The sequence below is a fragment of the Misgurnus anguillicaudatus genome, chromosome 2 (genome assembly GCF_027580225.2).
Source record: "Misgurnus anguillicaudatus chromosome 2, ASM2758022v2, whole genome shotgun sequence".
NCBI lineage: Eukaryota > Metazoa > Chordata > Actinopteri > Cypriniformes > Cobitidae > Misgurnus > Misgurnus anguillicaudatus.
The window spans coordinates 8,047,384-8,071,149 of record NC_073338.2 but is presented as its reverse complement, the minus strand read 5'-3'; the positions used below and the strand labels follow the sequence as shown (position 1 = coordinate 8,071,149).

The following is a 23,766-nucleotide window of genomic DNA, read 5'->3' as shown; positions in this document are numbered from 1 at the left end:
TCCAAAACAAAAGTGATGCGTGTCAACTACATCCCCACAGCACCCATCCTCGTTAATGAGGAACCACTTTAGTTTGTGGAAGAGTTCACTTATTTATGCAGTCTCATCAGCAAGGACAGCGGGGCATCTAATGATATTAAAGCAAGGCTGGGAAAGGCTCAGGGTGCCTTCTCCGAACTCCGATCTATATGTATATCAAAACAATATAGCCTTAAAACGAAGATGCTCCTATATAACTGCAATGTAAAGTCTGTTCTGCTGTACGGTACAGAAAGTTGGCAAGTTATCAAAGCTGATATGAGGAGAATTGAAGTGTTCCACAATGGATGCCTTCGGCGAATATGCCAGATATTTTGGCCTAATAAGATCTCCAACAACGATCTGTAAAAGAAAACAGGAAGCCGGAGCATCACCAAGGAGATTACACACAGACGCCTGAGATGGCTAGGACATGTGTTGAGGATGGAGCAGGACAGCATCACAAAAATCACCCTAAGATGGACACCATCTGGCAAAAGAAAACCTGGGAGACCCAAAACCACCTGGCGCAGAACTGTGACAAAAGAGCTAGAACACATGAACCTGTCATGGGGAAAGGCACAACATGAGGCCAGGGATCGAATGCAATGGAGAGGGCTCATTGAAGCCTTATGTCCCATAGGGGACGAAGAGAAATGATGATGATGAACTCCCAGACAGTGGAACCCAAAAGCAGAAGAGCAATGAGTCGAGAGACTTCAGTTTCCAAAAAATAAAATAGTCTTTACTTGAGAAATCAAGGAACAAAGTACAAAAAACTAGAATAGCAGAGCTTCCGTAAAACAGTGAAACACAAAGTAGACACAAGGGTCAACAAAGGTACAAGATACAAACTATTATCTGGAGATCTGTAGTCTGGGGTACAATGGCTCAAGACTGAACAAGATGGCAAAGAACAAGCACTCTTATAAAGGGCAAGACACAGGTGAAAGAAATCAAGGCGAATGAGGAGAGAACAATCACACACAATATTGCAATCAGTAGGCGTGGTGAGCACTGAGCTTGGGGTTACAGTGCCATCTGGAGATGAGGAGGGTGTCCAACAAAGAAACTTTAATGGGGCGCCCCACTGCAGGCCAGCAGTGGAACAACAACCCAAAGATTGAATCTTTACAGTCAGAATGTACTGAGGCAAAAAGGAATTTTACCTTCAAAAGAGCTTCAGGGGACGAGAGGACTTTTTAAAACTTTTTAAAAACAATACTCTTAATGATACTCTTAATTTTGATCTATTCATTGTAGCCGGGCCACGCCCCCTGGGGCCCGCTTGTGGCGCAGATAATGTTTGAGAATAAGTTCATTAAAATGGTTTTAACCAAGACATTTTAAACTGCATTTCTTTACAAATTGTATATATTTTATATTATCAGTAAAACAGCATCCTCAGCTCCACAGATGAGTTGCCACCTTCTGGACAGGTGCCGCGATCGGAATCTGATCCGGAAATGATGGCTATGCTTGGCCGGGCAGCCAGGGAGAATCTGGCTCGAGTGGTCTCCGACACCAGTGCCTGGCCCCTCCAGATTGGATGATTGGTTCCTCAGAGCGGCTTGCACTGTACCACACCACTCCGGTGCCTTTCTTAACAGTAGTGCATTAGGAGCTTACGAGATCATGGAAGGCACCTTTAACTGCCCAAAACGCATCTCCTTCCCTCTCACCACCCTCCAGGGTGGGGCAGTTAAATGGTACACGCCGGTTGCCCCTGTAAAGTGGTCGGACGTGATGCAACTGTGTCCAGTCACCACTTCTACATGGCGGTATAAGCCGGTGCTCCCCTCACAGGCCTGTCAACATTTGTCCAGATTAAGTGGCAGTGCTTATCAGAGCTGTAAGGAAGCTGCCTCTGTTCTGCATGCCATGGCATTATTGCAGGTCTACGTTGCAGTCCCTGGGCTGTGCGATGTCCTCCTTGGTTGTCCAGGAATGCCATCTCAGGCTGTGCCTGGTGAATATGCAGGACAATGAGAAGACCTGCTTCCTGAATGCCCCTGTATCCCAGGCTGGCCTCTCCGGTGACTTGGTTCTCGGCCGCCCAAAAGCAGACTGTGGCCATCTGTCAAATCCTGCCCCAGCGGAAAGCTGCTGCACCCCATTGTCCGCCAGCCACAGTGCCTCAGCAAACATCTGAGCAGGGTTGTGGAGCTCAGTGTTGAAAGGCAGCATGTTTAACCTGGTGGCAAATGCAAGGGAAAGCAGCCCTGAGACCTAAAGATGATGAAGACTGCTCTTTGGGATGTGGTGATTGGAGGGCCGGGTGGAAAATCCTATTGATTTTTTTTCTGTTCCGCCATTGGCTTTACAGCCGGTGGTACCCAAATTTTCAAGAAAAGAGCAGTTTCCCCAGTCTCTAGGTCTGAAGAGGGCAAAGAGAATGATGGACAGTATGGACCTGTATCATGTTTATCCACCTCTCTCGCCAACGGACATGATTGCACGTTCAAGGATTTAACTTCATCTGTCCAAATACAGGTAGTGCCAAAACAAACACTTACACTCCACCTTGGGCATCTACAGAGAGCCCCGAGTCAAGCATCTGTGCTCCGTCCAGCTGCCCCACTGCAGGTACATCTGTGGTGCCATTGGTCCTGCTGGTTTGGTATCTGGGGGCGTGGTTAACCCTTCCCAGCCCGTCCCGCTGGCTTCTTCACATTGTTAGACTTTTCACCCGGCGCCTGCCCAAGTTCAGGGGCATCCAGTTCACTTCAGTGAAGCATGCAGTTCACGAAGGTTGCTGCGGTGGCACTTTATTGCTCCCACGAGAGAGCACGGCATTCACATACTCAACTACCTCGACAACTGTCTCATCACTGTCTCGAAAGCAGTTATGCGTCCACAGGGACCTGGTGTTCAGGGGCCTTCGGTCAACTGGGAGAAGAGCAAACTTGCATCTGTGCAGCAGATCTCTTATCTCGGTATGGAACTCACCAACAGCTGTTTTCCTCCCTGACCAAGTTTTTTGGAGACAACATAATTTGTAGGAATTCTGTAAATTAAAATGCACAAGCCAGAAGCAATAATAGCCAACAAATAGATAAAGGAAGACTCATTAATATAACATTTAATATTTATTTGAATTTTGTATGCGCATTTATGGGAAGAAACAACGTTATGAATGTGGTTGATTTCTCCAATCAAATATTCTAAATTCTGAAATGTACACTTAAATAGGATTGTTTCTTTAAACTTTAACAAAGACTTTGCATCAGTATTTAAACCACAAAAAAAATGACACCTGAAATATCAGTATGGTGAAAAACGTTGGGTAAAAACTTTACTTTTCTTGATAACTTTGACATTTGTGTGGAATTACAGAGGGAAGTTCTTGACCATACAAATGAAATCTACATTTATTCTTTTAGCAGCAATGAACTCACAAACAATACATAAGTGAAGATTTAATAAGAAACTCTATAAACTGTTAAAAAAAGACCATAAGTTAAATAATTCTCAGCACATTTTAAACTCTCTAATCATTTCACACTTTGATAGTTGATCTTCCTCTCAGTGTGCAGTGATGGTGAAACATCAGCAAGGAGCTGTGACAGCAGTTATGAACATGAGTTTGTTTCTGCTGCCAGGTTGGCGTCATCATTTTAATCTGTTTTTTACAAGTATATGTGTGCACATGCATACATTTAAACATGTTCATTTTAACAGGACTTCTGTGCAGCGCTTCTGGTTTGCAGAGACAGTATCACTTTAGAAATGAGAACATGACATGGACAGACGCTCAGATTTACTGTAGAGAGAGATACACTGACCTGGCTACTGTAGACTCGATGGATGATGTGCACTGGATGGTAAATACAGTAAATGATGGCTACAGTGGATCAGTGTGGATTGGACTGCAGAGGGCGCCACAGAGTCACTGGATTTGGTCAAATGTGGAAAGCACAATCTCTCAGTACAGTAACTGGTTCTTTAATCAGCCAGATGGAGAACTTTTGAATGAATTTTGTGTATTAACAATTAATGGATTTTGGCAGGATGTCAAATGCAATAAAGTTCTATATTTTATATGCTACAACGGTGAGTTTCACAACCATTTCAATGTCTAAATTTACAAATTCAAACAAGAGAACTGATAACAGATTTTTATCTGCTAATAGAAATGACTGGATACATCATGATAAATAGTTATAAAAACTGGACAGGTGCTCAGAGTTACTGCAGAGAGTATCACACTGACCTGGCCACCGTCCACAGTGATGCAGAGCAGATTCAGCTTACAGCAGTTGCTGGATTTCTGGAATCGGTCTGGATTGGTTTGTATTCTGACGCTTGGCAGTGGTCTGACCAATGGAGTCTCTTCTTTAGAAACTGGGCAACAGAATACACATCCAGGACTACAGGATTTGGTGATTGTGTTGCCATGTCAATAGTTTCTGAAAAATGGGTCCAATCACCCTGTAATGAACTGCACCATTTTATCTGCTATGGTGGTAACTCATCAAATTAAAAGATCTGAATATTTTGTTAAATGCATTAAAACATTTGTGATATATTTATGTATTTCTATTTAAAGCATATTGGAAATTGTATTTTTTTTTCTAATAGATGTTAAAAAACAGACTGTCAGAATGAAATTGACCCTTGATGGAAAATACAACTTGCATGATCCATCACTACAGACTGCCATTTTAAATAAGGTATATCTGATTACTGGTTGCATACATGAATACAGTGGCGCCCCTCCAAAGAAAATGTATGACATAACTAATATCAGACACCACAATGATTCTTTAAATTTGTCAAATTAATTTAAATTATTTACATCACATCTCTGTGTTATTAACTGTTAATTTTGGAACAACACACTTTGGGTGTGTCTCAATTAGCTCCCTTGTTCAGTAGTCAGGGCACTGATCAGGGAGTCGGCCATTTTAAGGGCTATCTCAATCACTGCACTGGAACGTTCGTTCCCTAAAAATTCCCAGAATGCAACGTAAAAACCAGTGAGCATCGATGGTCTCTATGTTCCCTTACTGGAAATGACGTGACCTTTTCTGAAGCTTGCCAACTGAAAATCACATGATCCAACTAAATAAACTTTATGAAATGTGACAGAACTTTTATAAAGACAAACTTTTGTTTTATTTTTAAATATAAACACACATCCCTAGACTGTAAGGGACCACAATCTACTCAATATTTTAAATAATAATATTGGTTTGTAAACTGGTAATATATGTGTGTATTTAAAATGTAATTTATATATTCCTCCAATTTTATGCACGGATATATAAGAAAATAATGACAGCCTTTTCACAATGTACTGTTTAAAATTAAGTCAGAGAGATGTTGGTTTTGCCGGTTGTTGATGAGTAACAGCTGTGAGTGATCACAGCGCGCTTAAGCAGCCACGTGACAGAAAAATAAGAACAGTGTCCCCAATGTCCAGTGCCCGAACCTGTGTACACGATATACTGATTCACGACCTCGGGAGATAGGGAACGAATTGAGACACAGGGTTGGTCTTGTGTTGTCCCTTGTGACACCTTGTGTTGTCCCTTTTCTTTATTTGAACTAAAAATCAACATGAAATGATATATATAATGTGCTAAAATAACATAAAATGTGTTAAATAAGATAAGATAATAAGATAACACAAAACAATGTTTTAATTACCCCATCCTTTCTTAGGGCCTTTTACACCTGGTCACTTCATGTGTTTTCTCTGATCGGATAGATATCTGATTTGTTAAAACTCCCATTTATATTTGGCCACATATGCGTCTTGGCAAAACGGATATGAATCCAATCTTCAACTCCCGCGCAAAATGCAAACACACTATTGATTACTCCGCCTTAAAAAAACTTAAGACGACGTTTATGCAACAAAAAGCAGCACTTACTGTATGTTGGGCTGGGGATGCGCGTCTCCTTGCTGGGCATTAGCTGGACCGCGCAGTTCAGAGCAGCAGGAGAGTGACGGCGCGGTGATTTAACGCATAGATCCATGACGGGGAAAAGCGTTCACAAAACTCTCTCTCAAAGTTTTATTTCTTTGTTTAATATTATTCGAGATTTTCATTGGACTCTTTAATTGGTTCTAGGAAGCTTTTTACCCACTGTTGTCACTCCATAAAGCAACAAGAGTGTCGTCTTTGTTTGTTTGCCTATTTGACGGCTAACTTCCAGGTGACGTGTTTGCATTTGGGAGGAGTTATGCGCTGACATATGAGGTTTCATCAACCAGATGTATTTACACTTGTCCAGTTTCGTCTGAAATGGTTCGCAGACCACCTCCTGAAGTGGTTTGAGCAATCGGATTTAAATCAGTCTCGAAAATGTTTCGGAGGGCATTTACACCTTTTCTTTTTATGATCAGATGGCTATCTGATCAGAGAAAATGCATGGAGTGACCAGGTGTAAAAAGCTCCTTAGAGTGTAGGGCTGCCGATGTGTCTTGAATATATGATGTTGTGATTTCTTTCTGCTCTTTCAGATAATTGAAAAGCTAAAGATTGCTGGACTGAACAGTCGCAGCACGATAAGATGGAGAGCCGATGATAGTGGAGAGGTGTTTCACCCAGAGAGCAAATCTACATCCAATTTAAATACATGTGATTCAAACTAATCTTCAATGGATATCTTTAAAGTAAACGTTATAACATAATGATAGATTATATAGAAAATTATCTTTAAAATATATTAAATATATTTGTGTTGTTTTGTTGTAATTGTTTTATCCATTTATGCAATGATATGATTATAAAGGAAATCAGCTCTTAATGCTGATTCCTCATACATTATTTATATTATATTTTTCGTGTTTATATTCATATTACACTGAGTTTTTTTCTTAAAGCTTTCCTCTAAATTTTGCAGGGTTATTTTTAACCCAATGCTGGATAATATTGGACAGAAAACCTGTAAAGGTGTTCAAAGTGTAAAGGAGTAAAGGAGCATGTTATTATTATATGTGTAAAATGAGTATTTTTTTAAATTAAAATTATTCACTTTAAACAATGCTCAGTTAGTTCCAGCCTAGCATTGGGTCAAAACGGGACAAACACAGCAGTTAGATTAAATTTACCGCCTAAAAGTACGCATAATAAAAAAAAATTCTGTATAAATATAAATCACAACAACATGCAAACAAACCCATGCTGCGTCCGAAAACTTAGGCAGCTGACTTGAGAAACCCTTTCGGACACACTTCACAGGCAGCGTGTTTGAAATATAAACAGAGAGTGTCTTTGTGATAACTAATCACATAAAACTACAATACTAATTTCTCGCTTAATGCAATTAAAATGTGTAAAAAGTGAAAATATACATTTATTTACACTAAATTTGTGCTTCAGCCGCATTTATTTTTTCGAACTCGACCAGGCTCGACCAATCACATTTCCCATGAGCACACACGCATAGACAAGATGGGGACAAGATCTCAGGAGTCATGAAATAAACCTAACATTGGATTCATTCAGACATGCCTTGATGGCTTCCTGCCTTGGAATGCTGCCGCAGAAGGCAGCAATTTAGAGTTTCAGACGCAGCCTAAATGTGTGTTCAATGGCTGCACAGATCGGTCCGCGAAAAACATAAAGTACCGTGAGAGCGTTTAGAAAGCTTGCGAACAGTCTTCTCTCGCAATACTTTGATATCATACGCCAACCCCATCCATTTGCGTATCCCTTCAGTTCACAAGCCTGTTAAAATGTATAGCTTTGGCTGCTGACACCACCAACTCATTTAAATAGTAGTACAATGTCCCAATTTATATCGTGTATGTAAGTTCAATTGTTTAAATGACATTGTACTGCGTTATGTTTTGAAGCATAGTTAACATATCTGTATCCTAAAGAAATCCGTTGTTTTGAATATAACTACAATTATTTATTATTTGAATGAACAAAACCGGCTTAACTAAATGCTTGAGTGTTAAATCAATCAAACACCTGTATTTTTTAAAACATAACCATACATTCCAACTTTTGCTTTTGTTAATAGACATCTGCTGTTTTCTTAAAGCTGAATTTTTAATTTACTTACAAGAAAGACATTTAGTAATTTTTCAAAATTGCTTGGATTTATACTAACATGTAAGATTAGCTGTGTCACATTAGATTAAGATTAAGTTAAAGTTCATTAGCTACACAGGTACAGGTACTGAAATGTAAACTATAACTGCATATTTGTATAATTGTAGTTTGTGTTGCTGTCAATATATAATTATATATGATAACAATAGCATTTTAATAAAGTTTTATTCTAGCACATACTATAGCTGTTTGCATTTTTTTTATCTAAAGAGGGCACCACAGTAAAAGTCCACTTAGGGCACCCATTTGGCCAGCAGTGGCCCTGTTAAATTAAAATTAAAACAAAGGGTTGAACGTAACCCAGCATGCCCCTTTTCAAAAAACCCAGACCAAGCAGAGCAATTGTTTTTACCAACAGAGGGCACTGGAAGCTACACTGTGTACTTGAAGATAAAGGGGCAGTTTCCCAGACAGGGATTAGTGCTAGACTAAAATAAATGTAAGAGCCATCCAAATTGAAAACAAATTACACTGACATATCTTAAAATACATCAGTGTTCTTTGTTTTGCCTCAAAGTGCACACAGGTAATGTTTTTAGTACGGCATGTTTGTTAAAACTAGTTTTATTTCCTAATTAAACTAAGACCTAGTCCTGGCTTAAGCTAATCCCTGTCGGGGAAACCACCCTAAAGAACTTAAAGGCGCAAAAGAGGATGTTTCTGCCGACTGAGAATCCAAAGACCGTTACCGAGTTTTTTAAATAAGCGCATGCGTAAGAACAGCCTCCCTCCTTCACAGCTCATTTCTAGGGAACACCTTCCAAAACTTGTGCAGGAGTATTTGAACACGAGTGTTTGTTTACCACCGGCATATGCTGTGTCGCATCAGTGGATTCATTATGTGAAATTATATGATAATAAACACATAAGACCTAAAGTTAGATCAGTCGACGCTACTCCCATTTCAACTAGCATGTAGCAGACTGGTCACTGCCTTACAACTACAGTACAATAACAACGTCAATATACCTGAATAACAGTACAACAATAATTATTCCACAAAGAAAGAATAATCACTGTTACCTGTCGAGGAGAATTTTTGTGAACTGCGCGTCTGTCTTGACACCTCTCTGTTCCTTCATTGCTATCCAGCGTTGAAATGTTTCTCCAATAACGACTGGTTAGATTACGTTATTCTGAAAAGTCTTTCTTTTACGTCCTCCTTCGGGTTTCTTCTCTTCCATGGTGCAAATTCGAGGAGGAAAGCAGGAGCGACAATGAAAACAAACCGAAACTAAAGACGGAGCTTCACGCATGCGTCACTCATGTAAAGTTACTGGAGCGTGCACGTCTCTCACAAGAAACGTAATGGCAGTGATTGACAAGCTAGAGGGCCAATGATGATTGCGATGATTGCGTCAACGATTAGCTGATGTTTTTAAGGCCCTACCTTATGCACAGATGACATATTAATTTTTGTTACTTTCAGTGCACCTAATAAATAGTCTTTTATCATTTAGTGAAGACAGTTTCAAGTAATATTGCAAAAATGTATTAAACAAACATCCTCTTTTCCACCTTTAACCTGGGCCCAGTTGTTCAAAAAAAAGTGTGTTTACTTGAAGAGACAATAAAGCAATATTAACATAACCTTCTTTTTATTTATTTATTTATTTAAATTTAAATGTATTTAAAGTTCTGCTGACCAACAACAAAAACAGATCATACACAAATAAACTGGAACATGCAGTATGTTGTATGAGAAGTAGTAAACCAGTAGTAAACACTTGTAGAGATAACAGCTTTAATGGATGCTGTTACTAAAAACACTTTTGACTGATTAATCTCTAATGACTGTGTGATACAGTCATGACCTGAGTTACCATCTATTGTTTCAGCCAGCGCCCCCTAGTGGTCAAGACATTTGAGGCTATATCTCCGTTTTACCGTATTTACACCAAATTTGGTGAGTGCCGTCAGTGCCATGATCTGAGGCACCATCTATTGTTTTGGCAGAGCGCCACCTAGTGGTCTCAAGATACAAAAAAGAGCTATTTTTGCCTAAAGCTAATGCAAACTTAAATCATGACAGTCATCACGCATGATTCATTTTGTATCCTTTTCAGCTTGACCCTGGTATTGCTGCTTGCATCTATATTTAATATTATTATTATTATTATTCTGAAGACAGTGCCACCTAGCGTTTATAAACTATATAAAACAGCCTATAACCTATATCGCTGGTTTATGCTGATTGCAACGATATCTCATTTGTCAGTTTTCAACATTGTTCATGTCTTATTTCAAAGCATATGTGAAGTAGTTTTTTCGCTACTACTTTTGCAAATTAAGCATATTTTATGCCAGGCTCTGGTCACATAAACTTTGGCGCGATCCACAAAGAAATTACCAAACATATTTTTGATATTCTCTGACCTTCCCGAGAAATACTTGTCCAAAGTTGATTGTCCTTGTGACATTGTCTCTTAAATTAAATTATTATGACTGTTAGGGTGACCATACGTGCCATTCTTCCTGGACGCATCCCGTCCAGGATTTTGGGTTCGTCTTCCGGAAGTCGTATTTGTAAACCGCACACGTCATAGAGGATTATTATTATTATTACAGAAAAGCAACCATTACATTTTAAGGTAAGAATGAAACTACGATTGTATATCTTATGTTTTTAACTGAATGGCGTATGCGGTCAACAAATACGACTTCCGGAAGACGCACCAAAATCCTGGACGGGATGCGTCCGGGAAGAATGGCACGTATGGTCACCCTAATGACTGTATTATGTTTATGTATTATGTATTATGACTGTGCTACATTGCATTCTTCAAGTGCATGTCCTTTCAGCTTCATGGTGTGTTGCAGGACCATTGTTGCTTGGCCCCGCATCTCTGCTTGCAGCTATATTTTTTACCATATTGCGCAGGAGACAGCTAATCTCTGCAAGGGACCAAGATTGCCCACAGCTGCTACTCTCTGCTATGTTTGTTGTTTACCCACAATATAACACCTGGCTCACGACCAAAGCCCAGTTGCTTAAACTTGTAATTGATCCGGTCCAAGGTTTCACACCACAAATGGGCAGCACCAGAGTTCGTCGACAGCCACTCCGAGACCACCTGTATAGAGCGGTCTTGGAATAGACATTTAGTGTGCACCAAAGTGCGGCTGTTGTGTTCACAATGACCCAAACAAACAAATTTTTTCTTCATTGACAAATGCAGTGGTGTAGACCAAGGCCGTAGCCAGGATTTTTCAAATAGAGAGGACAAGTGTGTGTGTGTGTGTGTGTGTGTGTGTGTGTGTTAATTAATTTGTAATATTTATAACACTAGCTTAATACCTTTATTTTTTATGAAATACAGCAAAAACAGTGTCTGGTTACTGGTTAGAGACAGCTGAAGGTGTGTGAGTGAGCGAGCAGAGTAAGACACAGCAACACAATACATCTGTATGTGTGTAGGGGAGGGGCGCTGTTACTACTAGCCTATCACAGAACGCCGACACAATCAGCTACCCAATGATGATTTTCATTTAATCCGAGCACAGATATTGACTCATATTACTCGTATAATACTCGTTTTCGGCAGAAGTGCTTTATCCGTACCGGATACTCGTTTCAGCCGACAGTTAACTCTACAGTAAACCTCCTTTGTGTAGAAAATGTATGGTTTAAAATGTGACCGTCTCGACGTTATTGTCACGGGGTGACTGTTTGTATCCGTGTTTTCCTGTTGGAGATGGCAGAGGAGGAGGAAGGAGTCCCCGGTTCGTGACCTTAAAATCCTCTGTGTCTGTCACACGCCTAAACTGCACTATTGACCAGGACTCAGAGCCTGGGCTGGATACGTATCACTGGCCTTATATCACCGTGAGTGTGTGGAGTGCGTTGGGTGATTTCTACACAAGGAAGATTGCAGTGCAGTGCTTTTATCAGTGTTTGTCAGTGATTGTGTTCTAGACCGAGGGAAGAGCTCTGCCTGAGAAGAGCAGAGTGCTGGTGCTTGACAGTATCCCAACACATGTCCATGACTGGGGGACTGGTCGACCTTCCTCATCGTCAGGTGGTGGTGTTGTGGCTGTAGAAGTAAGAGTTGGTTTTGATTACTGTGCCTTGGTTTAAAACAGGGAGTGTCTTTACTTGCATACTGCTGTTGAGATATTCTCAGGTTACCTTCACGTATAACAGCCCAGATGCCAGTGCATGCTATGACACAACACTCAGCTGTGTGAGAAAAGGAGATTGGATGTTGCTTGCCTACCTCAACCGAAAAGTTAAAGCCTCCACCCTTATATATCGCCGTGTCTCCTCTCATTGCTACCAGCCACTGGTCTGTAGGTTTGCTTGTACGCTGACGAGCTAAATCTCTGTGTTTTTGCCTACCTCCTTGCCCGTATGCCAAAGAGCTAAAGTGCTGAATCTTCCGTTGTATGCCCATCTGAGTCAATACTTGTGTACTCACTTGTGTGTCTTCCACCAGTCTGTATGCTAAAGCTCTGCATCTTTACCTACCTGCCCTCCTGCCTCTGTGAGCTAAAGTTCTGAGTACTCACCTGTATATCCACCTGTGAGCGAAGAGCTAAAAGCCTTATATTCTTGCCTGTACATCCTCTTCAGCCACCTGGAAGCAGAAAAGCTAAAGCTCTGTGTCCCCACCTGCACGTCCACCTGTAAGTCAAAGAGTTGGAGCCTGTGTACTCACCTGTTTACCTGCCTGTACACCCAAAAGCTAAAGCCCTGTGTACTCACCTGTATACCTACCTGTCCGCCCAAAAGCTAACGCCCTGTGTACTTGCCCGTATACCTACCTGCAAGCCCAAGAGTTAAAGTCCTGTGCCTACCTGTATGCCAACCTGTGAGCCGAGGAGACAAAGTCCCGAACACTCACCTGTATACTCATCTGTGAAGTTGAAGAGACCAAGTCCCGTGTACTCACCTGTACCTCCCACCCGCAAGGCAAGGAGTAAACGCCGGTGTCCTGAGTTGCACGTTGTGTCCTCCAGCCACGGAAGCTTTTAGATAGTTCATCTCCCCTTACCTTTTCCTTTAATTTAAATAAAGCTTTGTTACAATTTTATCAATCTCTTGTCTGTCTGTTCATTGGGGTGTTTCAGGAACTCCTCGGGATGGAATAGAGGGAGGAGCGTGACCCGCTGTATTGGTGGTCCGCTCCGACCTGTGACATTATATTAGTAGATTTCTAGATTCATCTTGGTACAACGCCAAAGTTCGCCAGAGTAAAATGTAATGCAAACATCCGTTCCTCTAATAATTTTGTTTAAACATATTTTTTTATCATTATGAACTTTAAACTCAATCACGTGGCTATAGCTTATGTAAAGTTCATTGTTTATATACTTTATGATTTTAAAATTACCTTAATTTTATAGGATAATGCAGTTGTTGTACAAAATGCATTAATGACACAGTTAAACAAGTCATTAACCAAAACGTAAATAAACAAAACATGCCGTTTCAGTTGCAAATATGATGCCAATATGAAATTATTCCGATTGAATAGTATTTGATATAAAAGTTAGTCAGCACTTTTTTGGGGGAGTTTTTTGCCTGAAGTCATGGACACTGAAATTGTTAGAAATGTAAGTGCCATAGAAAAGTTTAAAAGCTCTATAATATTTTGTTTGATGTCTGTGTATGCACAAATTTCTGTGAGCTGTGCACACTGTGCCCCCTTAAAAAAATTGGTGCATGATGCCCCTGGTTCCTTGCCACTGGATTTCAGCATTCCAGGAGGATATACACTACCAGTCAAAAGTTTGGGGTCACTCACTCGTTCTTTATTTATATTTTTTCCATATTGCAGAATAATAATAAACTCGTCCAAACGGCATATCACAAATGTAAATGTGTCTGTGAGAATTATGTTGGTGACTAAAAGCATCCAAAATAAATTAAAACTTACATTCTATCATCTGAAGTGCAGTCACCGTTTGCCTAGAAATGGCAAAACCGTGTCATTTTTTCTTAAATTTTCAATTTATGATGAATTTTAAAGAGTATAGAAGGAGTTCATATATAATCTGGACTCTTATTGGCTGCTTTTTCTTCAATATTCAGTGTAAGTCATTTTTGTTTTTTAATAACAAAAAAGAATCTGTTTGGCACAGGTATAATTTTGTCTACAAAAGTAATTTCAAGCATTTTTATCACACACCTTCAGAAAAATAAATAAATAAAGGGGCGGGGAATTTGTCAATTTTATTGTTTTATACTGTTGTCTGATGTCTACTTATGATGTCCGCGTGGTTTTTACATTCAAAAACATCAAAAGCAATAAGTAATACGCTATTTTGTAACATCGATTAGTGGCTGTCTTGGGAAATGGTTCGTTTGAATCTGAATCAGATAGGGTGGATATGACTTGCGGAGTCCCACAGGGATCAATTCTCAGACCACTTTTGTTTAATCTTTACATGTTACCTTTAGGTCAGATTCTACAGAATAATAAAATTAATTATCATAGTTACGCTGATGATACTCAAATTTATATGGCGCTTGAATCAGATGACAATAGCTCACTTGACTCTTTGTTCCACAGTATAGAGCAAATAAAAATCTGGATGAACCAAAATTTCTCACAATTAAACCAAGATAAAACTGAGGTTATTGTATTTGGTAACAAAAATAAAAGAGCAAATATTATTAAAGAACTAGATTCTCGTGCAGTTAAAACTAGGGATCAAGTTCGTAATCTTGGTGTTCTGATAGATTCAGATCTCACATTTAAAGGCCCTGTACGTAACGTTTCTACTTAAACTAATCCATTTTCAATTGCCTTTGTGCGAATGTGTTGTAATCTCACATTAAAATGATCCACTTTGCGGGTTTTGCTATTACCTCTGAAAAAAAATATTATTATTTTTATGTGAAAGTACCGGGCCGGATTTGGCGCGAAATCCAGTGACGTCACCTGCATGCGCGCTCCCGAGCCACTCGCCTCGTCTACTGACTTTGCGCTCAACAGCGACGACACTGTCTGATAACAGACTGAAACGACATGCTCCCAGCACAACACAGACTCCAACACAAACTCCACATATTGTGAAGAAAAGTTATCTGCTGAAGTTCGTTAGGCCAAACGTGAATCGGATCAACCAAGGACAAAAACACGGATTAACATTGGCAGGGCATATGAATTATGGAGAAACCTCCGCTTTGTTTTGGGTATAAAAACGGATCCGGAGTTTGCTTTCATCCTTTTGGACAGGTAAGCTAACATTACTACAAAGCATGTCAAATATATTTTGATTATCTGCTTTAGTTTTTTAGACGTTATTTCGGTTTGCTAGCCTTCGCTTTAACGTGTTTGCCCAGCCGTCGTCGATCGATGACGTAAAACTGCGGACGCGTTTGTTTGCATGCGTCCGCTTTTTAAAAGTCTTTAAACTCGTACGGTCTGACATTGATGGAAACTGAGATTATACAGTGTGACATGGACTAAACTACGATATTGATCGCACAGTGTGGCAAGCAACAACCCTAAAGGACTATTTTAAATAGCACAGTATATACCGGGCTTTACTGTTTATACTGAAATTGTTCAGTGTAGTTCACTAATCGTTTTCGTTATCTTACCGTAAATGTAAGTAACACCACATAACAGGCTAAATGCAGTCAATTAAACGTTGCAGTGGGAGTTTACCTGAGTTTCCAGCATGTTGTGTGATGCTTTCTCCGGTGTGTTAAATGTCAGTCTGGCCGTCGCTCATGAGTTCGAGGACGCGCTTTTAAACTTATTGGTTGCAATCTGAAACATCACCGCTAGAGGCCGCTGTAAACTACATACAGAACCTTTAACAGTCATATCAAAGCGGTCACCAAAACAGCATTCTATCATTTGAAGAACATATCTAGAATCAAAGGCTTGGTACCTCAAAAAGACCTAGAGCCGCTAATTCATGCTTTTATTTCTAGCAGGGTCGATTATTGCAATGGCCTCTTAACTGCACTCCCGAAAAAAACCATAAAGCAACTGCAGCTTATTCAAAATTCAGCTGCTAGATTACTAACCAGGACTAAGAGAATAGAGCACATTACCCCTGTTCTAAAATCTTTGCATCGGCTTCCTATCAGGCACAGAATAGTTTTTAAAGCAATGCTCTTAGTCTACAAAGCACTGAATTGTTTAGGACCTGAGTATATTTCTGAAATGTTTGAACAATATAAACCAAACAGGAATCTGAGATCAACAAACTCAGTTAGTGGAACACAGAGTTAAAACAAAATATGGAGAAGCTGCTTTTAGCATCTCTGCCGCACATGATTGGAATAAATTACCAGAAGAAATTAGATGTGCTACAAACGTATTGATCTTCAAATCCAAATTAAAAACATTTCTTTTCTCTTGTGCCTATGACTGAGCTTTTAAACATAGCTATACTGTTTAGCATCACAGTTTTTTATTTATTTTATCGTTATTTTATTATCCTTGAATCAACTTTGTGTCTGTGTGTTTCCTGTTTTTTTTATTGTGATGTTTTTATTTTTTTTATTAGCATTGTTCTTTTTGTAAAGCACACTGAATTGCCTCGATGTACGAATTTGTGCTATATAAATAAAATTTGAATTTGAATTTGAAAGGGCGGGCCGTACTGAAGACCTGGACGTAAACGCCCACTGCTATGATTGAACAGCTTCATTCCCCGTCATTACATGTGGGCAAATGTTTTAAAAACATTAATGTGTAAAAATAGCATATGTTTGAGCCACAAAAGATTCTGGGTGCTAAAGATGATACACATAAATGACAATATGTATAGTAAAGTAGAAGCAAAAATTTAAACTCGACGTGACTAAATAAATTACCGTATACAACACAGTAAGCGCGCATCAGAATCTAAAACAGACATATCAAGCGATCTCTTCTAACAAAGCAATAGTGAAATTCAGTAACTTAAATAAACTTACTGTGTATATACTGCTGTGTCATTTTTGTCAGATCCAATATTAGTGGTATTTTTAATCACAGTCTCTCTGCAAATCCAGCATCGACTTCTTTACAAATGAATCCGTGTACACAAATTAAACAAACGCGAGCTGGAACTTCTTCAAAAGCAAACTTTATCCACGCATTCCTAATGTTGAGTCTCCGTTATCCAGCATCTGTGTTTTTCCCATAGACCGTTCTTCCACAACCGAAAATGCGTTTCCATGGTTACTTCAGATCACCGCGTCAAAATAAAAGTCTTTCTGAAAAAAATGTATTTAAAAGTCATTATGGTTACATTTGGCAGTCTTTAAAGACATGTTTACTTATTGTTGAGACACACATGTGTCACGCGAAGCTGTGGGAGGGGCTACAAAAGTGGTCCTTGTATTTGGCTATGGGGAGGTGCTTCAATTCTACTTTGACGTCATATTTTTCCGAATTCCACACTTGGTCGTTATACTGGCTTGGTGCCAAAAACTGTTATATTTCAGTAGCACGGACATTTTCAGTTCTGAAACTTGCAGGATGTTCATTTAAGTATGATGACCTCTTATATAACAAATTATCAAGTTAAAATTGAGTATTTGATTCACCGCTCCTTTAAGATCATAGTTAACATTTTAGTAAAGTGACCCTAAACATTTGCATCTCATTGTAGGCTGCAAGCCTGCAACACCATTAACTTTCTCACCTTCTCTCCTACTCTTTTGTCTGCTCATCTTCTGCTGGGTTTCCAAATGATAATTTTGTGTGTTTTGCAGCCTTTTCATTTGAATGAAAATCACAGGCAGAAAATCACATGGCATCAACTTTATTTTGAACAATAGATTTGTGGTTATTGAAGTTTATGTGAGATGTGCGAGACACTGCGTTGAGATCTTTAAGTGGTTTAGGAAACACTCCGCTATAGCCGACTACTTTCGTTTTGAGATGGTAGCGGTATCTGCAGCTACGTGTCACGTGTCGGTCCGTAGATTTAAGGATAATTGTCTTGTCGGCTAACTAAACTTCAAGAAAGAATGTATAATTTAACTTTTATTGAACTGTATACAAGATCAATAGAAACTAATAATGCCAGAAGAATGTTTTAACCTGCTAATAAAGTTTTTTGTCTTTTATTAATGTTTGTTAATGTCAGTACAATGGTTCATGTTAGTTCACTGTACATTAACTAATGTTAACAATCAATTTTGATTTGAATAATGTATTAGCAAATGCTGAAATTAACATAAACTAAGATTAATTAATGGTGTAGAAGTATTGCTCATTGTTAGTTAAACATTAACTAATGTTAACAAACAGCCTTCATTGTAAAATGTTGCCTGGAATGCAATAAAGCGTGTTTAGGTCCAATTATTTAGTTTTCTTCTGTAACTCATAACTGATGAACCAACATCATGTGATGACATCTTCAGCACTCTTTTTGACTAGAATTTTAATACACAAAATAGGGCCGCGACTAGCGATCCTGGTGCCACTGGAATTAAATATTTGACTATAAAATGTCTTCTTGTTGTTAGAAATGTACATTTATGTCTTCTCTCTGCGGCATGTTTAAACATTTGGTTTTTATAGAGGCGGGGTTATCTGAGAATAATTAGAAGGAGGATCTTGGAGTATTTACCTCTGAACAAGTTGTAACAGCATCAAATAAAAGAATTGAATATTAGATACAGGATTATAGCAGTAGCTGTCTCTGTGTATTCAAAGGATAAAAAACAGTTTTAGGTAAGAATTTATATTTTTCACTTAGGGAAAAAGATGAAACTGTTAAAGGAGTTATAAAAAAGGACTAATATGAATTTAAGAAAATTTGGGGTGACTTCTTGATATTCTTTCTCTTATTAAAGCAGATCAGAGTGCAGTGATGGTGAAACATCAGCGAGGAGCTGTGACAGCAGTTATGAACATGAGTTTGTTTCTGCTGCTTCTGCTGTCAGGTTGGTGTCATCAATTAAATCTGTTTTCACAAGTATATGTGTGCACATGCATATATTTAAACATGTTTATTTTAACAGGACTTCTGTGCAGCGCTTCTGGTCTTTGGCGAAATTATCAGTACATAAACATAAATATGACATGGACAGACGCTCAGAGTTACTGTAGAGAGAGATACACTGATCTGGCTACTGTAGACTCGATGGATGATGTGAACAGGATGATAAATTTAACAAATGGGTACAGAGGATCAGTGTGGATTGGACTGCATGGGGTGAACCAGACTAGCTGGGGTTGGTCAGATGGAGAAAACACACTCTCTCAGTACAGTAACTGGGGCAGACCAGTAGTTAATGACTTTACAAGTTCATGTGGATATAGCTATAACGGGAATTGGTATAAATATCAATGTAATGGCTATATGTATTTTTTATGCTACAATGGTGAGTATTACAATCTTTATTATATTTTTTAATACGTTCCTGATAAACATTCAGGAGAAGAGGAGCTGAGCCCTGATTCCTTTATTGTATCTCTCAAATAGAAAATACTAAATGCATCCTTGTAAGTGTGCTAAAAACCTGGATGGAAGCTCAGAGTTACTGCAGACAGTATTATACTGATCTGGCCACCGTCCGCAGTGCTCGGGAAAATAGCGAGCTACTTGCAGTTGTTGGATCTGCGCCAACGCTCTGGATCGGTCTGTTCTTAGACTCTTGGCAGTGGTCTGACCAATGCAACTTCACCTTCAGAAACTGGGCAGCAGGATACCCATTACAGAGTTTAGGAATTGGTGACTGTGTTGTCATGTCAGGAGTTACTGGAAAATGGGATAAGTCTTCCTGTAATGTAACATACCCTTTTTTCTGTTATGATGGTGAGAATAAAATACTTCATTGAATGCATTATAAATATCTGTGATATTTTTATGTATTTTAATTTAAAAGATAATCTTCTGTATTTTAACAGATGTCAGAGTTCAAACTGTCAGACTGACCTTTTCCCTTGATGACAAATACAATCTGAATGACCCTTCACTACAGACTGCCATTCTCAATCAGGTATGTCATTGTCCTTAATACAGTGTTCAGTGTCATCATTAGATTCTGGAGTAAAGAGAGTGGCTAGCCGCACACTGATCCACTTGTGACAAAAAAGTCTACAAAAACATAGTTTTTTATTTATAAAGTGCAAAGTGCAAGTGAATATAAAAACAGACAATGCGAGCAAACGTTTCAGCTCTTGCTTTCCTCAGTGCTCGATTGACAAACAAGATTCACCCTTTTTAACAAGTCAGTAATTGAGGTCAATCAGCTGAAAGCAATTATCTCAGGTAAGTAATTTGTAAACAATTATCTCAGGTCAGTGATTACCTCATTGATCACTTAAGCAAAATTCACAACCAGTTACAACAACATTTTGAAGGAAATATGAGAAATCACCTGTAGAGAATATTTAGAGTTTTACAAAAAACATGATAGTTCAAGTTCTTCATTCATTCCCTCAGGAAATAAAGATTTCAACTCAAAAATCCAAAAAGCCTCCCTTTGGAGTAATTTTCTGTCTCTATCACCACCTCTCCTGTGGGGGAGAATCCTCTCGATGCCCAGGAACTTCATGTCAGCTGGAGAGTGGTTAGCAGACTTGAAATGACGAGAAATTGAAGATGTATCATCCTGTCTTCTAATAGCACTAGTGTGTTCAATTATTCTTGTGCGTAATGCACGTGTAGTTTTGCCAACATACAGTTGTGAACATGGACAAACGATGATGTAAATCTCACGTGTGCTTTTGCAGGTAATCAATTGTCTAATCTTGTATGTTTTTAGTGTACGAGGATGTGTGAATGATTTACATTTAACATACTTAGTACAAGAAGAACAGTTGTGACATGGGAAGTTGCCTTGGGCATCGATGAGAGTGGTTGGAGACGAGATATGGGTATCAGCATGAACCAGTTTGTCCCTCAAATTAGAGCTCCTGGAGAAAACACAAAGTGGTTGATCATTAAATATGTTCAATAGTTGAGGATCACTTTGAACAATATGCCAATGTTTCTTGATGATGTTTTTGATATCATTGCTCAATGGACTATATGTGGATTTGAAAGTACATGAAAAACTCATGTTTTTTGTATCTTTGGTCAAGTTGGTCTCCTCGTGTCTTTGTATTTTAGAGACCTTCTTAAGAGCACTATCAAGCCACTTGTTAGGATAGCCCCGTGATTTAAAGTCCATGTACATAGTCTGGGCTTTCGACTCAAAGTGGTCTCTCCTGGAACAGATACGATGGAGTCTCAAGAATTGACTATAAGGTAAGCCACGTTTTAAGGGCGTTGGATGAGCACTATTGGCATGAAGAAGACTGTTCTTGGCTGTATCTTTTCTATAGAGGGAAGAGACTATATGGTTATCTACAATTGAAATAGAGGTATCTAAGAAATTGACATCTGTGATCCCCACATGATAGGTAAATTTGATAGAGGGCCTGAGACAATTCATATATAGGACAAATGCTTCAAAGTCACTTTCAGATCCCTTGTAAATAACAAAGCAGTCATCAATGTATCTCTTAAATAAGATGATGTTGTCAAGGAAAGGATTGTTATTGAAGACATACAAGTCCTCCAAAAAGCCCAAATATAAATTTGCATAATCAGGAGCCATAGTGGCCCCCATGGCTGTGCCCTCAACTTGTAAATAGTATTTGTTTTCAAATAGAAAGTAGTTTTTAGTGAGCACCATTTTGGCCATATCAGTGATAAATTTTGTCGGAAGACCCTCATCATCATAGCGGAGGTCAAGAAAATGTTCTAAAGCCTGAAGGCCTTGGTTATGTGGAATGTTAGTGTAAAGTGAGGTCACATCCATGGTTGCCAGTATAACATCACATTGAACATATTGTAGAGTTGCTATACATTGTAAAAAGTCAGCAGTGTCTCTTAAGTAGCTAGGAAGGGAAGTAACCAGAGGTCTCAGCACAAAATCGACAAAGTTAGAGAGTGGTTCAGTCAGACTATTATTTCCTGCAACTATGGGTCGTCCCGGTGGATCAACCAAGCTTTTATGTACCTTGGGTAAGATGTAAAAAACAGGTCTGGTCGGAGAGCTATTCAGTAAGTATTGCATCTCTTTATCAGAGATTAGCTGATGAGCATGTGCTTCCTGAATAAATATCTCAATCTCCTTTTGAAACTGAGTCGTAGGGTCTGATGGCAGGACTCGATAGTAGCTACTGTTATTGAGTTGGCGAAGAGCCTCATTAATATAGAGTGAACGAGGCATAACCACCAGACCACCTCCTTTATCAGCAGGTTTGATGATAATGTCTTTGTTCTGACATAGTTCTTCAAGAGCTTGTTTTTCAGAAAATGTCAAGTTTGGTTTTAAATTCTGGGATGATGTCTGTTCAAAAAGGCTAGACACATCTCTTTCCACTAACCTACAATATGTCTCTATAGAAGAATTAGACACAGGTGGACAGAAAGTGCTTTTGGGTTTAAATTTTGCTCGACCATAGTAGTTATATGCGTTCGGTTGATTCACCTTCTCATTTTTGTACCAACATTTCAGTCTTAAAGTCCGAAAAAACTTGAACAGTTCGATTTTTGTAACAAAAGGATCTGTGGTTCTAGTGGGAACAAAGCTGAGACCTTTATTTAGAAGACTTACTTCTTGTGGACACAGTTCTTGACCGGTAAGGTTGAAAATCAGCTGGTCTTTTGGCGTGTTCCTCTCCTCAGAGTAGGTTGTAAGGTGTCTCCTCTTCTTCCCACGTCTCCCCCGACGGGTGGTGGTGGTCTTCTGCGAAGTGGATATTGACGTGCCATTCTGGGATGATGTTCTGGTTCTCTGGCGTTGTCTAAAAAAACTTTTTTGGTTGGAGCGCTACATATCTTCCTTAGTTCCATTAGTAAACATTTTTGTATGCTGCCCTTCCATATCAAGATGTCGTCGTTTGCTGAAATCAATCTCATCACAGACTCCAAGGCCACTACATTCACCTATAATCTTGAAGATTCTGAGAATATCCTCTTTCCTAGAGCTGAAACCAATGTGCTACAATCAGAAACAATTCAAAACTCCATGAAACATTACAAGTACCTTTTGGAGAAAGAGATCAGATACAACTTGCATGGTTCAACTCTAAGTGAGTATTGGAGAGCTAGCAGAATTCCTAGAGGTCTCAGAATACAAAAGGCACCAACAATCGGCGGCGGAGATCCTGAATTCTGCAAGAAATGGTGTGAGATCATGAACAAGGCCTCACTGGACCTCACTCTCCTTGTAGTTGAGTTCACACAGAAGGAATTAAATAAGGTACGAGAAGAAATTGAAGAAACCAAATCCTCTATTACAGCATCTCATGGTGAAGTCAACTTTAACCAACAACTGGAATTACTTAATACCTCTTTGGGAGAATTCAAGAAAGACATACAACAAAAGAAGATTCGCAAATTTCGTAGAGATACTTTAGACTATAAAGAAAACAGAGTCTATCCTTGGCTTAACCGTAACAGTACATTCTCAAGATCCTCACGGAAGGTACGGTTTGAGGACGAGACTCGACACACCTCTGCATCCAGTGGTGACAGTGAAGTGGATTTTTTAGACAACGCCAGAGAACCAGAACATCATCCCAGAATGGCACGTCAATATCCACTTCGCAGAAGACCACCACCACCCGTCGGGGGAGACGTGGGAAGAAGAGGAGACACCTTACAACCTACTCTGAGGAGAGGAACACGCCAAAAGACCAGCTGATTTTCAACCTTACCGGTCAAGAACTGTGTCCACAAGAAGTAAGTCTTCTAAATAAAGGTCTCAGCT

General features: G+C 39.2%; 2 protein-coding genes across 3 annotated transcripts in view; both read left to right on the top strand.

Moving 5' to 3' along the window:
* Positions 1-3,491: 3,491 nt before the first annotated feature.
* On the top strand, positions 3,492-7,764 carry LOC129441609 (C-type mannose receptor 2). The gene is made up of 5 exons (XM_055201261.2): positions 3,492-3,620; positions 3,700-4,071; positions 4,152-4,484; positions 4,600-4,691; positions 6,491-7,764. The coding sequence occupies exons 1-5, from the start codon at positions 3,557-3,559 to the stop codon at positions 6,620-6,622; spliced, it is 993 nt and encodes a 330-aa protein (XP_055057236.2). The 5' UTR covers positions 3,492-3,556; the 3' UTR covers positions 6,623-7,764.
* A 10,815-nt stretch (positions 7,765-18,579) lies between these two features.
* LOC129441600 (macrophage mannose receptor 1-like) overlaps positions 18,580-23,766 on the top strand; it is a 329,376-nt gene continuing 324,189 nt past the window's right edge. Inside the window, exons 1-2 of one of the 2 annotated variants that reach the window (XM_073872213.1) lie at positions 18,580-18,727; positions 18,850-18,939. In XM_073872213.1, coding sequence (XP_073728314.1) covers positions 18,867-18,939 — 73 coding nt within the window. In that variant the 5' untranslated portion in view covers positions 18,580-18,727; positions 18,850-18,866. The remainder of the gene's footprint in view (positions 18,728-18,849; positions 18,940-23,766) is intronic. The other variant, XM_073872214.1, reaches the window with a different exon arrangement.

Excerpts from the sequence above, each read along its gene's own strand:
- LOC129441609 (XM_055201261.2), top strand. The coding sequence starts at position 3,557 with ATGGTGAAACATCAGCAAGGAGCTGTGACAGCAGTTATGAACATGAGT. Across the intron at positions 3,621-3,699 it reads GAGTTTGTTTCTGCTGCCAG|GACTTCTGTGCAGCGCTTCT; the intron begins GTTGGCGTCATC and ends TCATTTTAACAG. Across the intron at positions 4,072-4,151 it reads ATATTTTATATGCTACAACG|AAATGACTGGATACATCATG; the intron begins GTGAGTTTCACA and ends ATCTGCTAATAG.